Source organism: Siphateles boraxobius, unplaced genomic scaffold, assembly GCF_051911475.1.
Source record: "Siphateles boraxobius isolate OS27281-9 unplaced genomic scaffold, OSU_SipBor_1 81, whole genome shotgun sequence".
NCBI classification, from domain to species: Eukaryota; Metazoa; Chordata; class Actinopteri; order Cypriniformes; family Leuciscidae; genus Siphateles; species Siphateles boraxobius.
The window spans coordinates 731604-751533 of record NW_027509210.1 but is presented as its reverse complement, the minus strand read 5'-3'; the positions used below and the strand labels follow the sequence as shown (position 1 = coordinate 751533).

General features: G+C 37.8%; 2 protein-coding genes across 2 annotated transcripts in view; one reads left to right on the top strand and one right to left on the bottom strand.

Annotated features, from left to right (window-relative positions):
• Nucleotides 1-19930, bottom strand: part of LOC143730774 (uncharacterized) — a 251597-nt gene that overhangs the window by 171033 nt on the left and 60634 nt on the right. The gene's annotated exons all lie outside the window — the stretch shown is intronic.
• Nucleotides 5546-19930, top strand: part of LOC143730783 (NACHT, LRR and PYD domains-containing protein 3-like) — a 39292-nt gene continuing 24907 nt past the window's right edge. The window contains exons 1-8 of the mRNA XM_077221368.1: nt 5546-5654; nt 6099-6203; nt 6506-6523; nt 6944-7045; nt 7235-7319; nt 7605-7800; nt 7895-9785; nt 15347-15517. Coding sequence (XP_077077483.1) covers nt 5611-5654; nt 6099-6203; nt 6506-6523; nt 6944-7045; nt 7235-7319; nt 7605-7800; nt 7895-9785; nt 15347-15517 — 2612 coding nt within the window. The 5' untranslated portion in view covers nt 5546-5610. The remainder of the gene's footprint in view (nt 5655-6098; nt 6204-6505; nt 6524-6943; nt 7046-7234; nt 7320-7604; nt 7801-7894; nt 9786-15346; nt 15518-19930) is intronic.

The following is a 19930-nucleotide window of genomic DNA, read 5'->3' as shown; positions in this document are numbered from 1 at the left end:
AGGAACGTACGGTGGCCGAGAATGTCACGTCAACTTCCGTGTGTTCACGTATCTATGTTGCCTAGTAAGGAACGTACGGTGGCCGAGAATGTTCCGTCAACTTCTGTGTGTTCACGCATCTATGTTGCCTAGTAACAAACGTACGGTGGCCGAGAATGTTACGTCAACTTCCGTGTGTTCGCGCATCTATGTTGCCTAGTAACGAACGTACGGTGGCCGAGAATGTTACGTCAACTTCCGTGTGTTCGCGCATCTATGTTGCCTAGTAACGAATGCAATCTGGCCGAGATACGAGCTGGCGGCAGGAAACTTCACTTTGTGTGCCTGCGCCTCAAATGCAACGTTATATATAAAGCTTGCAGGACAACTTGGTTGGCATTGCCTTTTCAGCGTGAGAAATACACGGTGTGGCGTGTGAGCCTGTGGACTGGTTGAATTGCGTGTGTCTTACGGCCAATGCGTGAGACTTGAGAACCCTGTAAAAGTGTGACAACTTGCCCCAGTCTCAGAATAGACCTCTACTGACACTCGACTGTCTACTTGTGTTAAACATGATTTATCTGAATATGTGAGCCATGCTGGCAAAATGAGTCGCAATGAGCAAATTTTCAAAAATGAGTTATAGTTATTTTCACATTCTATAATAAAAAACCTTCAAAATGATGTATGATTTGTTGGAATCAGACAAAAAGTATATGAGCTGCACCTGTTTGAAGTCAATAGTGTCCTTTTTGAGAGAAATTGAGATAAAAGTTTTCTGAAGGTTCCAAAACAGTCACCTAGCAACCATACCTTAAAAATCCCTGGTAATAACACCAAATTTGGTACACACCAAAGTAGGGCTGCAACTAACGATTATTTTGATAATCGATTATAATCGATTTTATCGATTAGTTGTTGCAGCCCTACACCAAAGTCAAAACCAAATATGTGTTACAGAATCTTATGTACAGATTTAGCTGCCGACTTAATGCTTCTAAAACTGAGGTTATCATGGGTCTATCAAATATATGGATTAGCACTACACAATATCAGTCTAAATTGTGGAAACATTGGTACTTTTGTATTTTTTGTAATGCATAATGTTTTTTTTATTATTATTATTTTTTGTAGTTATTGTTTTTTTATATGTTGGGTGTGTTTTAAAAATTGGATCATGAGTCTGTAATAAAGTGTTTGATTTGATTGATATTCGTTGACAGTCGTTTTTTGATTTAAAGGGTAACTAAACCCCTAGTCAGAGCCTGACTCAACCCACTGGCAATATTTGAAAAATGCTGGAAAAGTGGGTGGAGCCCAGCGAGGGGGGGGCGTGCACCTGAGACATTTACATTACATTACATTTACATTTATTCATTTAGCAGACGCTTTTATCCAAAGCGACTTACAAATGAGAAACAATAGAAGCAGTTAAACTAACATTAGGACAACAATACGCAAGTGCTATAACCCCTCTCAGTTTAACTTTAGTGCAATTTTTTTTTTTTTATAGAATAGAAGAGAAGAGAAAGTGTTAGTACTACTGAATCAAGTGATGCCGAAAAAGATACGATTTCAGCAGTTTCTTGAAAGTAGCTACTGACTCAGAAGCTCTGGTTGAGTTAGGCAGATCATTCCACCAACAGGGAACAGTCATGGTAAAGGTCCGAGAAAGAGATTTTGTGCCTCTTTGAGATGGTACCACAAGACGACATTCGCTAGCAGAGCGTAAGTTTCTGGATGGCACGTAAGTCTGAAGTAATGAGTTTAGGTAAGAGGGAGCAGTGCCAGTGGTTGTTCTGTAGGCAAACGTCAGTGCCTTGAATTTATGCGAGCGGCAACTGGCAACCAGTGCAATTTAGTGAGGAGAGGAGAGACGCATCTCTCTGTAGGCAAGGGCGTGGTTAGCACAACGTCCAATAGGAAAATTCAATTGCAGTAGCCACCGTTCAACCTGAAGAGGGCAGCACTCAGACTCATATATACAAACAGATGGTTGGTCTGGGAACGCCCCCGGGAACGCCCCGTCACATGATGTGAATTTAGCCCGTGGGGGAAAACATTGCCTTGGCACTAATTGAAATACACACAACAATCATGCCGAAAAGGTGCTATGTCGTTTTCTGTACCGCCAATTAACGAACAAATTATGAATTGAAGTTCTACGTCCTTCCTAAACAACACAGAACCGGAAAGGGGGACAAAATGGCTAAAAGCAATAAATAGTGTATAATACTTCTGTGATGTTCTGTAAAGCCTGGTTCACATGGGACGATTTTAAAATTGTTGGCCGATTTTCCAAACCTGAGAGACCCCACACACGGCGGTAAAAAATCACGGGTCTAACAGTTTTGTAAGTAAGTTACTTCTATAGAATGTCCAAAAATACTATAGTATACCTATAGGATTACTATAGTATTTTGTCCTAAAATACAACAAGATTCCTATAGTTGCTTTTCATAAGGGATGTCTCATTCACATTAGCGTTATCAGCTCGTTATCAGCTTGATAGGCCAATCGCTACGTAATGACGCAGGCCGTGAACCTATGGAGTAGTTCGAGGTCTACACTCAATACAGACTGCAGTCTGTGAGTTAGGGATCACTGTCAGCAAAGTCCCTCCGCAACTTCGTACTACTGATCACCGTTTTACAAAAGGATTAATAGTTTGGAGTGAAATCATACGTACAATTGGTAAGTGACAGGGTTTTATGGAGTTATAGTATGCAACATATACGGAAGTTGATTGAGTTATATGTTACTGCTACAGCTACCACAATGTCTTACCTGGAGATTCAACCAGATAACAAAATATGTCTGGAAACGACACCTCCGCCCATTTGGTTGGGTCATTGACCCAGTTTTTAATTAAATAAGGGCAATCAAAACCTATTGCAGTTAATTTTGTTATGTACCGGCAGCCGTCAATGACTCGCAATACGACATTTTTGTCATTCAAATACACACAATGTTCGCTGTGTTTTCCCCCACGCCGACCACGCCCCCAACTATGACTAGTTGCAGACGGTATGTATAGTAGAATTAAAACACGTTAAACCCAAATGTCAAAAAATGTACTCGAATCAATGAACAGCATTTATGAAGCATTCTTACAGATCATTAAAGGGTTAGTTCACCCAAAAATGAAAATTCTGTCAGTATTTACTCACCTACATGTTGTTCAACCCCGTAAGACCTTCGTTCATCTTTGGAGCACGAATTAAGATATTTTTGATTAAATCTGAGAGCTGTCTCACTCCTCCATAGGCTTCTAAAGGATTGAAACTTGTTCCCCGAAAAGTTATTAAAGACATTGTTAAAATAGTCCTAGTGACTACAGTGGCTCAATCTTAAGTTTATCAAGCGACGAGAATACTTTTTGTGCGCAAAAACAAACAAAAATAACGACTTTATTTCAACTATTGATTTCCTTCTCTGTGGGCCTCTAGTCAGTTAGCGTAGTGTGATAGCGTAGTGCTACGTCACACGTAGGCTCACTATTGGCCAACGCTGGTCATGTGTGTGATGCGTGTGACGTACAACAACAGAAGCGCTGCGCTATTACACTAGTGAACTCACTCGAGGCCCAGAGAGAAGGAAATTAATAGTTGGAATAAAATCTTTTTTTTTTTTTGCGCACAAAAAGTACTCGTCGCTTGATAAACTTAAGATTGAGCCACTGTAGTCACTTGGACTATTTTAACAATGTCTTTAATAACTTTTCGGGGAACAAGTTTCAATCCCTTAGAAGCCTATGGAGGAGTGATCCAACTCTCAGATTTCATCACAAATATCTTAATTTGTGATCCGAAGATGAACGAAGGTCTTACGGGGTTGGAACAACATGAGGGTGAGTCAATACTGACAGAGTTTACATTTTTGGGTGAACTATCCCTTTAACTAAAAAAAGTTGTTTTAGTGTTTAGTTACCCTTTAATCGAAAGTATAAAAAGGAGAAAATGGCTTGAATATTCGATCTCTGTACGGGGGCGGTGAATGAAACGCCCCTTTCTCGATTAGTCAGCGAAGATCAAACCGTGCCATCTTCAGTTCCTCAGTCCCGCGCTGCAGAATAGCTGTACGGATTCTTACTGTGGTTATATAAAGATAATGACATAAATGTAGCCAATCAGCGTCCTCAAATCTTGTCCGAAATGGGCAATGTTCTCTATCAGCCCAAACGAGCCACTGCTGAAGTCAGGACTAGTCTGTATGGGTTGATTAAAGCAAACAAGTATCTCACCAGTAAAGTTTTGATGGATGGGAATGTAATCAAGGTAAAAATTCTTACAATGGCATACAGGCAAGTTCCAGTCCATTATTATTAATGTGAAACAAGCCGTGTTTGTGTAACGTAGGCTGTGCGTGTAAATCTCACTGTGGTCTATAGCATCCTTGTTAGCGCGCCCAGTTCCCATCCTGGAGTCTCGGTTCGAATACCGCTCGGACAAGGTTGAGTAGGACCGGTTACATATGTGCGCTCTCGCTGCTCTGAAAGCTTTTCCACGAGCACATTTCAGTATGGTGCCATTTCTGGTGCGTGTGTTTTAGGTGTTTGCAAGGCTCAGTGGTATTTATGTACATATGGACATCAGACGTCACTCCAAGCACAGACACAAACACTGACTCTGACAGAGGAACTGTTCACTGATGATCTCGAGCCGCCTTCAGGTCGCCATTTACAAAATGTTTTATATTTAATTTGTATGTTTCTGTGTTTAATAATTCTTAATGGATCTGTATCTGTATGCTGTAAGGTTAATGCCGGGTGTACACCAAAGGATTTTCACAGTCCCAGACTAAAGACCGGCAGTCTTTAGGAATCTTACTGGAGTCTTGGCGCGCTCCCGTCGTCTCGATCGTTAAATGTGAGGTGATAATCTGCAGTCGGCGACCCGATTTATGCCAGTCTTTCTCTAGTCTTTCATATCAAACATGTTTGATATTATCGCAAGTCTTTAGTCTGAGACTAAAAATTGTGAACCCAAGTCTTTAGATGTGAGCTGATAATCTTATAAAGTCTTTTCTAAATCTTTTCAAAGTCTTTAGGTGTACAGAAAGCATAAGGCAGCTGGTATAGTGTCTGTTGGCATCTCCATGTGGTCCTATTTGGTATTGCATTTCTCTACCCCTGAACGAAAAAGCAAGCTGCATTTGTTTTCTTTTTTTTTAAATGAAAAAGGAGACATTTTCTAATTTTTCTACTGTCAATATTAAATATAAAACCCTGAATGAATGTTAAACGTATTGAGGGGAGCATTTGAAAATGATTAAATATACTGTGAGTTTGAAATAATGATCGACAAAAGAATCGACAATTAATAAAACATTACATATGATTGTAAAATGATACTAAACCGCAATAGAGAATGTAACAAACTGGGTTAATTTTCCCACTCAATGATTTTAACACAGTGTAAATGTCTATTCACTACTACATTTAGAGCCATGACTCACTTTATGTTATAGTGTTTGTTGTTGTTGCTAACTTTACATTCTTCATTATTATCTTGAATGACTGCCATGTTATTAATCTCAGGAACATATATTGCCATCTCCAGGTCAAACTGAACGACTGATTGTTTCCACAAACCAGTGCTGATCTGTTTTCAATGTTAGTTTAGCTGCGGTATGTCAGAGGAGCGAGGAAAGATGAGTCTCTCAGAGAAACAGAGGTAAGACTGCGTCTGTTTTCACACAATCATTCTAAACTACTGAAGTTTTAGATTCTTCCTGTGAAGAACTAAGCATTGTTTATTTGCAAATGCTTTGCAGAACTTCTTAATTAAAAAATAGCATAAAATATCATTGTTTTGTGGCCGGTAGATGATAAACATCTTAAATCTGAAAAGGAAAATTAATATTTACAGTCTAAATCAATATTTTCTGCCTCTCCTTCAGCAGTAGTGTTACATTGCTGTACTAAAGTAGTGTTATAGGCTAAATTTACATTGATTTTTAAAATTAAAATGTATGTAAAAAATTCTAAGTTCACAGTAATGATTGTGCAAATGCTTCGTCAGCATTCCGTCTGTAAAGGACTATAGAGAGTTTGTGCCGTTATCAGACACCGATGAACTTCTGTAATATTTTTTTTTCTTGTCTCTATTTGTTATTAGTGAAAGATCAGGCTCACATGTGTCAAGCTCTGTGTCTGTGAGGAGTGACTGTTCAAAGCATGATGACCTACCGAACTTCAGTGAGAAAAAGACATCTATCAAAAGGTATCTTTATATTTTTTACATTATAGAGTTATAATTTCTACACAATGGGACGAGACTTAACTAAATACAACTATAATTCACAGAAAACAATGTCCGCTAGTCTGATTTCCTTTTTACTGAACTCAGTCTGGAGCTTCTTTCCAGTAACACAATTACACAGAACGCCACTAGGGGGATACATTTACCAGAAAATATCATGCAACCAAACATGAATAAATCCATCTGTAGGAGCCATTTGTTGGATGGTAAATTTTTGCGTTCACTGGATGGCGCTGTGGCTGTGTATAATTAGAGCACCTGAGCAACAAGTGTGTGCGTTGGTAATTGGGAAGCACACCGTTTTTTGACCGCACAGCAGAGTGACTCGCAAGGTGGATTTCTTATGCTGTCCACAAGGTATGGCTTTGTGTGTACGTATGAGGAAAGGCCACAAGAAGTTTTAGACAAGTTTTGAGATCATGTTTAATGGAGCACAAGTAATAAAGAAAGACATTTGTTTGTATCTACATCCGTCTCCATGGACTCTGTTTGTACGCGTTCTAAACTTGCTTACTCCTATTATCAACGGCAACGACATTGGAAAGTCAATAAACCATCGATCCAGTCATGAGAGGGACAAATACACAACTATACTGTATTTAATTACCATTTGTAACATTAAATGTCCTCTTAAAATGGGACTGAAGTATCTCCTGTAGTGAAGTGTTTTTTCTCTCCGTTCTTTGTTTCATCCGTGATAGTTCAAGTTCACATGTGTCCAGCTCTGTGTCTGTGAAGAGTGACTGTTCAAAAGGTGGTGACCAACCAAACTTCAGTGAGGAAACACCATCACCAACCAAAGGGTATTTCATGCGTTTCTTATTTTTGGGCACAGACTGTGTTAGAAAGTGTATCAATGAATAATTAGCATAAAGCTGTATAGTTCAAATATTTACTAGAGTATATTTTGCTAAAATCATTTACTAGAGATTTCGGTAATATATTTCCTGGAAATGCAGTATTTAGATTTTTTTTAATTTATTTGCTAACAGGCTTAAATATGAAACATTAGATTCAGATTTCCAGACTCACAGGAAACACAAGCATTTCACAGAGAATCTCCCGTGGATCTTCCAGGTAAAAAAAAAATCTTACATTTTTATAAATATTTAATAATTATAATAAAAAATAGATTATTTATCATGTTTTGTCATTTCTAATTATTTTTGACTATTTACTTTTGATTTTAAGAACCCATAAAATAAGAATGAAATGTGAAAAGTTTATTTTTATTTATTAATAATTACAGCTAATTAATGTTTGTGTTTTTACTTTAATTTTTTTATGAATATAGATGTACGGTTTTATTTTATTTTATTTTTTTATATATTTTTTATTTTTATTTTTTATTATGCTTTGTAGGATCTTGAGAGCAAAATAATCACCTTACTGAAAAATGAGCTGGAAAAGTTTAAGAAAATATTACAAAACGAGAACACACAATCCTTAGTGGAGGACTTTAATAAGAACAGATGCAATATTAAAGAAGCAGCTCTTGATCTCACACTACACTACCTGAGAGAGATGAAGCAAGATGAAGCTGCTGATACTCTAAAAGGTCAGAGACTCATGACCATCTGGCAGATTAACACCTATAAATGTATGAGAGAAAATTAAGATTAAAACTGTCTGTTTGTTGTTCCTGTGTTTAGATGAGCTGATCTTCACTCGTCAGCTTAAATTTAGCCTAAAGAAGAAGTATCAATGTGTGTTTGAAGGAATTGCAAAGCAGGGTGACTCCACACTTCTGAATAACATCTACACACATCTCTATATCACTCAGGGTGGCAGTGAACAGGTCAATACTGAACATGAGGTCAGACAGATTGAAGTTGCTTCCAGGCATCATGAAGCACAAGAGATACCCGTTGAATGCAATAATTTGTTTGAAGCACATGAACAACATCAGGAGATCAGAACTGTACTGACAAAAGGAGTCGCTGGCATTGGAAAATCCATCTCTGTGCAAAAGTTTGTTCTGGATTGGGCTGAAGGAAAAGAAAATCAAGATATCAGCTTCATATTTCCTCTTCCATTCAGAGAGATGAATTTAAACAAGGAAGAAAAACAAAGTTTAATGGGTCTTATAACTCTATGCTTCCCAGAGACAGAAGGACTGAACCTTATAAAAAGGAATAATTTCAAAGTGCTGTTCATCCTTGATGGATTGGATGAATGTCGTCTTCCTCTGAAGTTTGAGAGTAATGAGACGTTGACTGATGTATCGTCACCAGCCTCTCTGGATGTTCTCCTGACGAACCTCATCAAGGGAAATCTGCTTCCTTCTGCTCTCATCTGGATCACCACCAGACCAGCAGCTGCCAGTAAGATTCCTCCTGACTGTATCGACCGTGTGACAGAGATACGAGGATTCAGTGACGCACAGAAAGAAGATTACTTCAGAAAAAGATTCAAAGATAAGGAAATGGCCAATGAAATCATTGACCATGTTAAACAATCAAAGAGTCTCTTTATCATGTGCCACATCCCAGTCTTCTGCTGGATTTCAGCCACTGTTCTCCAGAACATTTTAGAGGTGGAAAAAAATTATGTGAAAAACAATCAGTCTGACGCCTCTAAAACACTGCAGGAATCAAACACTGAAGACACTCCCAAGACTCTGACACAAATGTACACACACTTTCTCCGCTTTCAGATCCAGCAGAGCAGACGAAAGTATGATGGAGAATACACACCAGATGTTCCCTGGGATAAAGACGCCATCCTTTCACTAGGGAACCTGGCATTTCATCAGCTGGAAGAAAACAACCTTATCTTCTATGAATCAGACCTGGAAGCCTGTGGTATAGACGTCTATAAGGCATCAGTGTACTCAGGCATGTGTACTCAGATCTTTAAGGAGGAAACAGGGATCATTCTTGGTACCATGTACTGCTTTGTTCACTTGAGCATTCAAGAGTTTATTGCAGCCCTTTATGCACATCTGTTTCTTGACATCAACAAGAAAAGTGTGTTTGTTCATGACTCTGCACAACAGAAAAACAAAAATGAAGTCATGATTGATTTGCTCAAGACTGCAGTGGACAAGGCGCTCGAGAGTGACAATGGACACCTGGACCTTTTCCTTCGATTCCTCCTCGGTCTGTCACTCCAGTCCAATCGACGACTCTTACGAGGTTTATTGACACAGCTAGATGACAATGACCAGAGCAACATAAAGATAGTTCGACGACTCTTACGAGGTCTGTTCACACATCGAGACAGCAATGACCAGAGCAACAAGGAGATAGTTCAGTACATCAAACAGAAATTAGAATCTGATCTGTCTCCAGAGAGATCCATCAATCTGTTCTACTGTCTGAATGAACTGAACGATCAAACTCTGGTGAACGAGATTCAGACCCACCTCAGCAAAGGAAGCCTCTCATCTGCTGATCTTTCACCTGCCCAGTGGTCTGCTTTGGCCTTTGTGTTGTTGACATCAGAGGAGGAGCTGGAGGAGTTTGAGCTTCAGAAATTCAAGAAATCAGACGAGTGTTTTATTAGATTATCAGCAGTCATCAAAACCTCCAAAAGAGCTCTGTAAGTCATTTAATGTAATTAGTCATGTTTTGGTCTCATCTCATTTATCTACACTGCTCTATAGTGATTCTTAATCATATACCACATATTTTCAGCAAAATATGAACTTCGGTTAGCAAAGAACGAAGCACACTATTTATGTTTGTTTTATCTAGTAAATTTTTCAAAAATACTAAGATACAGTTGGTACTCAACCAGAATAATACTTTTACCGCAGCGGTAAAATTGTGGTGTGTATTTGTTGCCTTTTACCGCTAAGAGACGCTACAATCACAGACTTTGAAAGTGTCAGTTTATTCTCTCTATTGTGTAATCTGCCGCGGCATGTTGAGAACTGGTAGCTGATAAATTCAAGTGAAACATTTTAGCTAAACGACTTCTTAAATCAAAATACTGAAATTAAAGTACAAATTTAGAACTGAAACAAATGTAGGCTTCAATTATTGCATCCAATTTAAGCAAAGTAGGTTAAACGTTAACACATTGTGTGCCCAGTTTTTCTATAATCTCAGGTTATGCATCTATATAGCTAATACGTAGGCTATTATAGTTTGTTTCAGTTAAAAAATATACTAACAAATTAAAATAACGGTGAAACAAATTAGGCCTACACAAAATTATTGTTTAATTTAAACATTGTCAGCACTTGCTAACCGATGTTAGTCGGCAGCAGTTGTGTTTTAGCATTCTTTGTTATTTTAAGAATTAAATAGAATTAATCTGCTAAATTATTGTAGTGTGATTCATTCACGAAATGAGACGACTGACAGTGATACCCATAGCAACGAAATCATTTTTCAAAACGGATCAATAGGCCTACATTAAACAACTCAGAAAATACACTTAACATTTTGTTGACTTGGCTACAAAAAATAATAGACTAACTAAATAGTATTGCTTTCAATATAAAAAACAATGCAATTATAACCTTATCATACTTTTCAAGGTTTAAATAAAGAATCAGGACAGTTTATTTATTTATGTAAAACAGGGTTGGATTGAGTGTTTATTCCCTTTGCGAGGAAAAATGAGAAATATAGAATCTTATTCTTCCGACATTTTAAATTTGTATTGCCAAAGAATTTCCAGCTTTGCTGTGTAGGCTACAATTAAATCAGTACAAAATGAAAATAGTAGAAAACAGCATAAATTAAGAATAGATGTTATCTTTGCCTCTCTCTCGCTGACGCGCTGGATCTCTTTAGCAAGTTTCTTTTCGCGTCGGCTCTCTGTCAATGTTAAATGTTTCAGGATAGAAACATACAGCTAATAAAACTGTATGTCACTGCGTGTCACCAATGACAAAAAACAACTGTAACAAATTTATAGCCTTTTTTGCTTAAAAGAAACAGAATGCCTTGTTGAATTCACCTTAAAACAAAACGAGGCTGATCAAGAATAAAAGAGCTCTGTATCTGCTGCTCACTCACGTTCGTGTAGTTGGCATGAACGCGTTTCCTCAACAGTTCATGTTTAGATAATGCCAGATTGTTGACAAACACACTGCTCAAACATTCTAAAACTCTAAATGTTGAAAATGTTAAAACACTAAAAATTGAACAAATCAAATTAAAAATATAGCCTATATATGAAAACCTTTAAATACAGCTAATTTAACAATAGGCCTACATTTGGACACATCGAGAGATTTATCCTGAAAGAAAGTTTGCCTGCTCTTTAGGATAAAATCAGAGCCCGTCTACGGAGAGCCTGGCCACTCCCTTTAAGTCCTATTGTACTGAATTTTGGTTGTAGTTCCACCAGAGTTCCACTGGGGGGCGATCGCCCTGAGTGCAAAATGAATGGGAGTTTATGGAGCTAGACTGCTAAATTTGTCTCTTTCACCTGATTGCCTTTGAGAAATCTCAGATTTAATTGTAGGTTTTGCAAGTTCAACATGGGTTATAGGTCGAAAGTTGAATGAACGAGTACTTATATGTCCTTTCGATTTCTTACAGGTTGAGTTGTTGTTGCCCATAACACGCTAACATTCTGCTAATGAACGCTGATTGGTCAGTGAAGGACTGATTACGTCCAGAGACACCGCTTGATGGCATCGTGGCATCCCAAGTGGGACCAGAATGTGTATGTGTATTTTCGGCGTGGTCTTTTAAAACAACAAAACAAAAACTCTTCTAGCACGTGTATTTACCTGTGTCAGCTGTGTTGTCGATGCCTCGAGAGAAAAGAAAGTGTAGAGCGCGAAAGCACCACATTGACTGAAGGATTGCCGTAAAGCAGTATTTCTGGCCGTATGATGTGTATGACATCATTGACATTTTAAAAGACTTTTTAAAGCAAATAAGTGACTATAAAAAAATCTAACAACCAGCAATGTGTAATTTCTTTGCATCTCCTTTCGAATACAACATTCAAATTACTAGACAAAAAAATTATATCCTGAGAAAAGTGGATTTTGAGGGGTAAAGCTCCATAGACCTCCATTCATTCTGCACTCGTCCTGTGAGCGCCCTCATATGGAGCAAGAGTGGAACTGCAACCAGTTCAGAAGCCGGAAGTTACTGAGAGTGGACGTTCTCCCCTTATTAGACATTCTCTGATAAAATCTTCTTATTAGGCTGGCTATCATACACTCTCCATATGAAAGAGAAGCGATTAACACCTTATTGTCCTGCACCCCCACGATAAAGCCCTGAACTGCCCCTCCAAACCCCCCACAGGCTCTCTGAGGAGCGTCTGAGACAAGCATTTGATATTAAAGTCCCTGTAAAGTCAAAATTAAGTATGTGTTCTGAGTTTGTCATATCACAGAAAAATTTGTTATTAGCCACCCAGCCACATTTGAATGATAAAAAAGCCGGCAAGTACATAAAATAAGCTATCAAAATCTTGAAAAAATGAGCAGTAGTCTCTGCTCTCAAACGCTGGGGGCGTGTCCGCTGGCTGGGCTGAAACCACGCCCACTCGCGCTACACCTGGAATGGATGCTCCTAGCTGCTTATTAGGTTCATTATAATAATTATAACATAAGCACACAAGGCAACTTACACTCATTAGTGGGCACGCACTGCCGATGATGGCACCAGTTGTCAGCGCGACGGGAGGCTGGAGGCCGAGGCGGGAGATAGACGGTTCGGCCTCATTCACCAGTAACATCGGATTATCAGTGAATCCCAGTTGTCTCCGACGAAAGTTTATAAAACTATCCCGTGTAAAATGATCACTACAGAGGCGGGTTTTGGTGGTGATCCACAGCTCTCCATCAAGGTGGCTCTTCACAAAATTAATCCACCTCTTCTTGATGTGATCGTTTTTAGGAAATTTAAATAAGGACACCGATCTGTTTTGTACATGATTGCATCCAGGTGGTACGCATTTCCGTGACGAAGACATAGCTAACTAGCAAACTGTAGGCTCTAGTAACTAATAATAGTACCGACAGTAACTCGCGATTGAGCGGCAAACTGATGTGAATGTGCTCTATTTATATTGTTAGGGGAGCGGCCAGCCTCAGGGGCTCCAGTGCGTGATCGAGTAGGGGCGTGTCCAGGAGCTCAGGGGCTCCAGTGCGTCATCGAGCCCCGTTTTAGACCCGCCCAAAAAATCCGGAAAATTGTAATGGTGAAAAACTGTTTAACGGTCTAACTCCACAATTGTACACAGATGTATTTCACAGTTCACAGTCTTTGTTATATTTTTTAGCAATACATTTCTAACATTTATAATGTGTTTCGATTTTTTTTTTTATTGCGTTTACAGGGACTTTAAAGTGGATTATTAAAGTGTTGATAATGAGGAAATTAAATCATTAAGGCTACATGTAGTAATATTTCTGTCATTATCAAGTAAATATATAGAGATTTTTTAAAATTATTTATTTTGGGTTTAGGCCAAGTTTGCTTTTTCCTAGCAAAATGAAATACAAACAAACTCATGTTCATTTGTTGTCATGTACAAAATATTCAACGCAGTATTAAATTCCATGGATTTTTGAAAGTTTTTTTATTTTGTATTCAAATAGGCCTATATCTCGAACCACAGGCTTGGCCTATTCGTGCTTATGTTAAACTAAATAGCATTTATAGAATAATTATGCACTTAAATTAAACAATATCGCAAAATTTCGACAATTATGTTTTAAATTATTTGATCTGTTTTATACATTTTAATTTAGGGGCTATTTAGCTACATTTATTTAGATCGAGATTTTCACTCTTGTCCTTTCCTCATTGGGAAGCGCTCATACACATGTTTGAGTAGATCCTCGGTGACTCGTTGTCTTCATATGGATAACATAACCAGATAATATTTATTCACATTTAAAGCTTTAGGCATTTTTTGGAAGCGCAGTTCCCAGAGACAGAGACGACAGAAAACGTTTTGTAATGAGCCTATTGTGACTGTAGGTCTACATGAATAAAATAGCTTAAACAGTTTTAAAAGATGATATCTTATCTGTATGACCAAAAATTAGGAGTAGGCTATTGCCTATTAAGTTATTTTAGCTGTTATGAGAAAAATAAATTCAAGTGAACGCACCGCCGCGTTTGTCGAACACTAATTCAACATGCCAGATAAAAAACAGATTTTAGAACAATACGTAGCGCCACTCGGTGTGCTAAAATACTTAATTATGAACGTCAATATTTCGTTCAAAACTATCTCAAAACGCTTTGTGACATTTTGAAAAGCCGTGAATGTATTTAAGGCCACTGTAACCAGTATCGTAACTGAAACGCGCTGCATGCTATTATCTCTCAATACAGGAGCAGAAACGCTGGTTCTGATTTTATTGTTTGTTGTTTAAACGTGCGTGTTGCATTAAAAAAATATATATATTTATTTGATATGGTCTATTGGTGAAGTATAGCATTGATTACTGTGGAGGGGGGAAATCTCCCACTGGCAAATCGTATCTTGCATACAACTGCGAGATAGGCCTATTCTAACTTTGGATTCACAAAATGTTATGTAATGTTATATTCTGTTTAAAATTTACTTTTCCGTAATTACGTTTTGCTTTCGTAAAATTTAACCAAATCTCTTGTAGCCTAATAGGCTATTTAAAAAATCGTTTGTTTATTTCGTTTGTTAATTATTACTTTATAACATGCAGTTTCAACTCCACCAAATCTTTGTTTGTTTCATTATTGTACAGCAAATGTCAATAACTCTTGTTTTGATTTTTCATGTTTGTTGTAGGCTTATTTGGAAATTGTCATAGCCTTCATTCTTAGGCTAGCCTACTGTTCATTGACATTAGCCCCACTTACGTTTCAAAATGCGGCAATTGCAACTGTTTTGCAAAATGTCCCTTTGCGCCACCTGGCGGTCATTTCACGAATGACTTTGAAATGTGACTGGTTTATTTTTGCCGCGGTAACTTTGCCGCGGTGCCTGGCGCGGCGGTAATAGGCATTCTGGTTGACTACCTACTGTATAGAAAATACTAGTTAACCTGTAATGTCAGTATAGCTCACCCTCCTCACTGCATATTTACTGTTAATGTAAAAATAATGGAAAATATTTAATATCTTTATACAGAGAATGTATTCTATATGTTCCATCCAATTCTTTGATGTGATTTATTTATATTGCAGGTTAAATAATTGTGACTTAACAGACAAAAGCTGTTCAGCTCTGGCTACAGTTCTTGGATCAGATACCAATCTGAAAGAGCTGAACATGAACAATAATAATCTACAGGATTCAGGAGTGAAGCTGCTCTGCACTGGACTGAAGAATATAAAGTGTACATTGGAGATACTGAGGTAAGTGGTGTGTCTACAGACAAAAAAAAATAACTCAACCAAAATGAAAGGTGTGATTTGTTGTAGATATTCTCTTTACAAAATATATGTATAAGAATGTGTTGTTTGGATGTAAGGCCACATAAGCACTATAAAGTTTCAGGATTGACAACTGCATTTAAATGTGAGATTGAGTCCCGTAAATTATCTTTCCATGTGTGTAAATTATCGTAAATAATTGTTCCCTAAATAATCTTTCCATGTGTATAAGGAACACGACTCCCTCCCAAAAGAGCAATGATTGGTACTGTGGTAACCATAATGTTCTGGTTTAGTATCCTCTATTCTGACCCAAAAAAATATTAAAGCGACAAAAGACTCTTAGTATGTCTGTTAGCCTTCACGAGGACGCCGAGGCACTGAATCGTTCTTGGTTTAAATTGTTCAAAGTTACTATCAGATTTAATGTTATTACCTTGACAAAACTATACATCATTATAAAGATATAAGACTCAAGTTTCACTATTTGACCACTATTTTATTCTGAGAAACTTATAGTGACAGTTATGTATTAATTTGTGTCAGGAGTTGTGTAATGAAAAAATGTGTCGATACTTTTAAGCCTCTGGGGTGCGTTTTGCTCGATTTTTTCACATAGAAAACAAATATTCTCTGTTTGTGTAATCTGTATGAAATGAGAGAGATGTCAGTCGTTCTCATTACAGCTCATTAACTGCTAACGTGAACACGCCCACAAACGCAAATGATCTGAGGCGATCATCTCACATCAGCTCGATAAAACACATCCAAATTTATCAGATTCATGTACTTTACGTCGTCTTGCGACGCTGTGAGGAATAATACTATTGTAATAATAATCCTAGTAAAAATTGACCTCAGAAGTGCTGGTTTAGTTTCATTTCGAGGAGCAACAGATCCAGCTGAGGATTGAATATTTATTCTTAAGTGCTATGTTCTAATCGCGATATGGAATGGTGTCTGTAAACCGCAAAAACACTATTTAAATATGAATCGCGTTTATGTGTGTGAATGAATGGAGGGCACAGATCTGCGCTGTTTTACAGCTGTAGTAAACAGCGTGCATCTGTGCCATTCATTCACACTCGCACTTACTTTAGTAATAATGTTATTTTTACATTAAAACATCTAATAATTTAGCTTTTACCAAACTATACTGCTATACTGAGATGAGTAAAAATCGACTGAAATATATTGAAATAAAATGTCTTTGTATAAGCAACGTATTAAACTGCAAATTAAAATTTATATGCCCTAATATATAATAAAACAATATGTTACAGACGAAATATGAAAGTTTTTTACTGTAAAATGGACTACTGCCACATCAAATAAGCTTTTGTTCGCCATTTTCTGCTCATATGTCAAATATAAAGTATGTTTTGTCAAAAATAAACTCATCAACTAAGATGTTATTCTAGTGTTTGTTCCAATGTATGCTATAATCAAACTAATGAATCCTTAACTTTGAAATAAGTATGGTAAATGATAAATGGACTGCATTTATATAGAGCTTTCACAGACCCAATGGCCACCAAAGCGCTTTACATATTTGCCTCACATTCACCCATTCATACACCGACGGCGGTGTCAGCCATGCAAGGCGCCATCCAGCTCGTCGGGAGCAGCCGGGGTTAGGTGTCTTGCTCATGGACACCTTGACACTTGGTCAGGTGGAACCGGGGATCGAACCACCAACCTTTCGGTTTGTAGACAACCTACATGAACCACTATGAACAACTGAATAGTAACTAGAAATGTTTACCTTGGATATTATACAATTTGCATGCATACAAAATAAGTCCTCACATTCTTTCTTGTGGTCTCTCAGTGACCCACCTGAATGAAAGGCTCATTATGCAGGTCATTGTCTTAGGTGTGAACCACATCATTATTCATGATCATTCACGCCCCCGCGCATATTGCCTTTCCAAAAATTTAAATCAAGGTATTGTTTTATGTGAATGATTAGGCAGGATGATTTTCAGATTTTTATTTTTCAATAACCATGCATTAACATTATGCTCTCAAAAATACAAACATGTTGCACACATATTATGGTAGCCCTGTTTGTGCTGAATAGAGTGTAATTTGCCATTAATTAGTTTATAAGCAGCTGAAAAAAGCACAAATGTCAGGGCATGTTAAAACATCTCAAGGACCCCAAAAACACCTTAGACACCAGAGGGTAAATATGAATTATGAGCGTCAGCCGCTTCCATTCATAAAAAAACTCCTGTGCAGTCGTCATGAAAGCGCTTGACCAAACAACCAGTGGCGGAGCCAGGATTTTTTCATAGGGCTGGCCAGGCAAGGGCCAGCAAAAAGTCTGGGGTGGCACAGAAATCTTAATTATTTGAACATAAAAATTAGTTTAAATAATGTATTGGACTGTTTTAGTGCCTACCTACACAACTCAATACAGTTCATTTGTACTTAATTGTAATTGAGATAGTAGTAAATTAGGAATCATGGAATCATGAATTTTATATAATCAATGAACTCTTCAACTTTCTATATTACTTGTCAAAATAAATAATCTAAACTGTTCTATCATATCATACTAAATTAATGTGCAAGAATGTGAACAAGGCGGAAGTCAACAGCACATAAATGCCAGAATGTAAAATTAGTTATTTTATGGATTTAAACATGATCAATTTTTGCTTGTCCTTTACAAATGAATGCAAAATTACAGCCTATATTCTAGTACATATGCCCAGTGCTCACATTTATTTGTACATTAAAAAATTGCATAGCCTATCAGTGTGTGCCTTAAATTGTGATCTCACATGGCAGAATATTTTAGTCAAGACATATGTGACGCATATATAACAAATACATGCATGCATGCAGTTTTGAGACAGATTTTATCGCCTTTTTGATTATTTTAGTTAATTGACAACAGAACTATGGCTACAGCAAGCCACATTTGCAGTATAGTACAATGGCTGACAGGAAAGTTAGTTTTACTGACATTTGTTTTTACAAGATCTCATCTTACCGCAGATAGCCTACTGATTCAGAACAACGCACTTTTCTCAGTATCTGACCGAAGTGTCACAAGCTTTCACACTGATCTTTCAAAATAAAAGTAGCATCAGAAAAAAAAGAGAATTACGTTTGTTGTTTCTTTGACTGCACATATGCGACTCACTCAAAACGGTCTTGCAACCCACCAGTTGAGGAACATCGAATCTATATTTACTATGCTCCAATCAGTGCTGAAGCTTATTCGGAATCAGCACCTGTACATTTCCGCACTCTTTTGACTTGCGCCTGGTGCTGAGGTGAAGTTGGAGTGCGCGAAGTTGAAGTTGGAGAAATATTGATAGATTCTCATAGGTTGACGTCAGATTTGTATAGAGAGGAATAATATTTATTGAATTTTTACCCAAAATGGGCCGATGTAATCATTATGAGCGCTGGATACTCTGATGTACTGTGTTTTCAATACACACTGGCAGCCTGAGGGCGCCCTGTGCACATTTAGTCCATATATGGAACACATGAAGAAGAGCCATATCATGTAACATTCCAGGAACTCCCTGACATAAACAAAGCTTATCACAGATCGCTGTAACATGCAGATTAGGGTTGGGTATTGTTTGGGTTTTTTTCGATACCGGTGCCAAATCAATACTTTAAAAACGGTACCGGTGCCTGAAATCAAATCAAAATCAAATCAAATCCCTTTATTGTCACACAACCATATACACAAGTGCAACAGTGGGTGAAATTCTTAGGTGCAGTTCCGAGCAACATAGCAGTCATGACACGATGGGACGTATAACAATTTACAGCAAACAGCAAACATCAGATTTACATAGATTTACACATCTAATGTGCACACAATTACTCACAGTACCATATACACTAACAAAACAATAAATAATATACAATGTACAATATACAACAAAATACAAAAAGAGGTATTTATACGTACAATAGATACACATAAGGTAGAAATATATATATATATGTAATATGCAGCAGATTATATTGTGCTGTGTTGACAGTTAGAATGTTTATGGTTATTGATCATGAGGGATCAAGAGTTTAGAAATCGAATTGTTTGTGGGAAGAAGCTGTCATGGAGTCGGCTGGTGTGTGTCCTGATGCTGCGGTACCGCCTGCCTGATGGTAGCAGTGAGAGCAGCCCATGGCTCAGGTGGCTAGAGTCTCTGATGATCCTCCGAGCTTTCTTCACACACCGCCTGGCATATATATCCTGGAGGGAGGGAAGCTCACCTCCGATGATACGGCTGGCAGTGCGCAGCACCCTTTGCAGGGTTTTGCGGTTACGGGCGGTAGTATTGCCATACCAGGCAGTGATGCAGCCAGTCAGGATGCTCTCGACAGTGCTGGTGTAGAACTGTGTGAGGATGTGGCAGT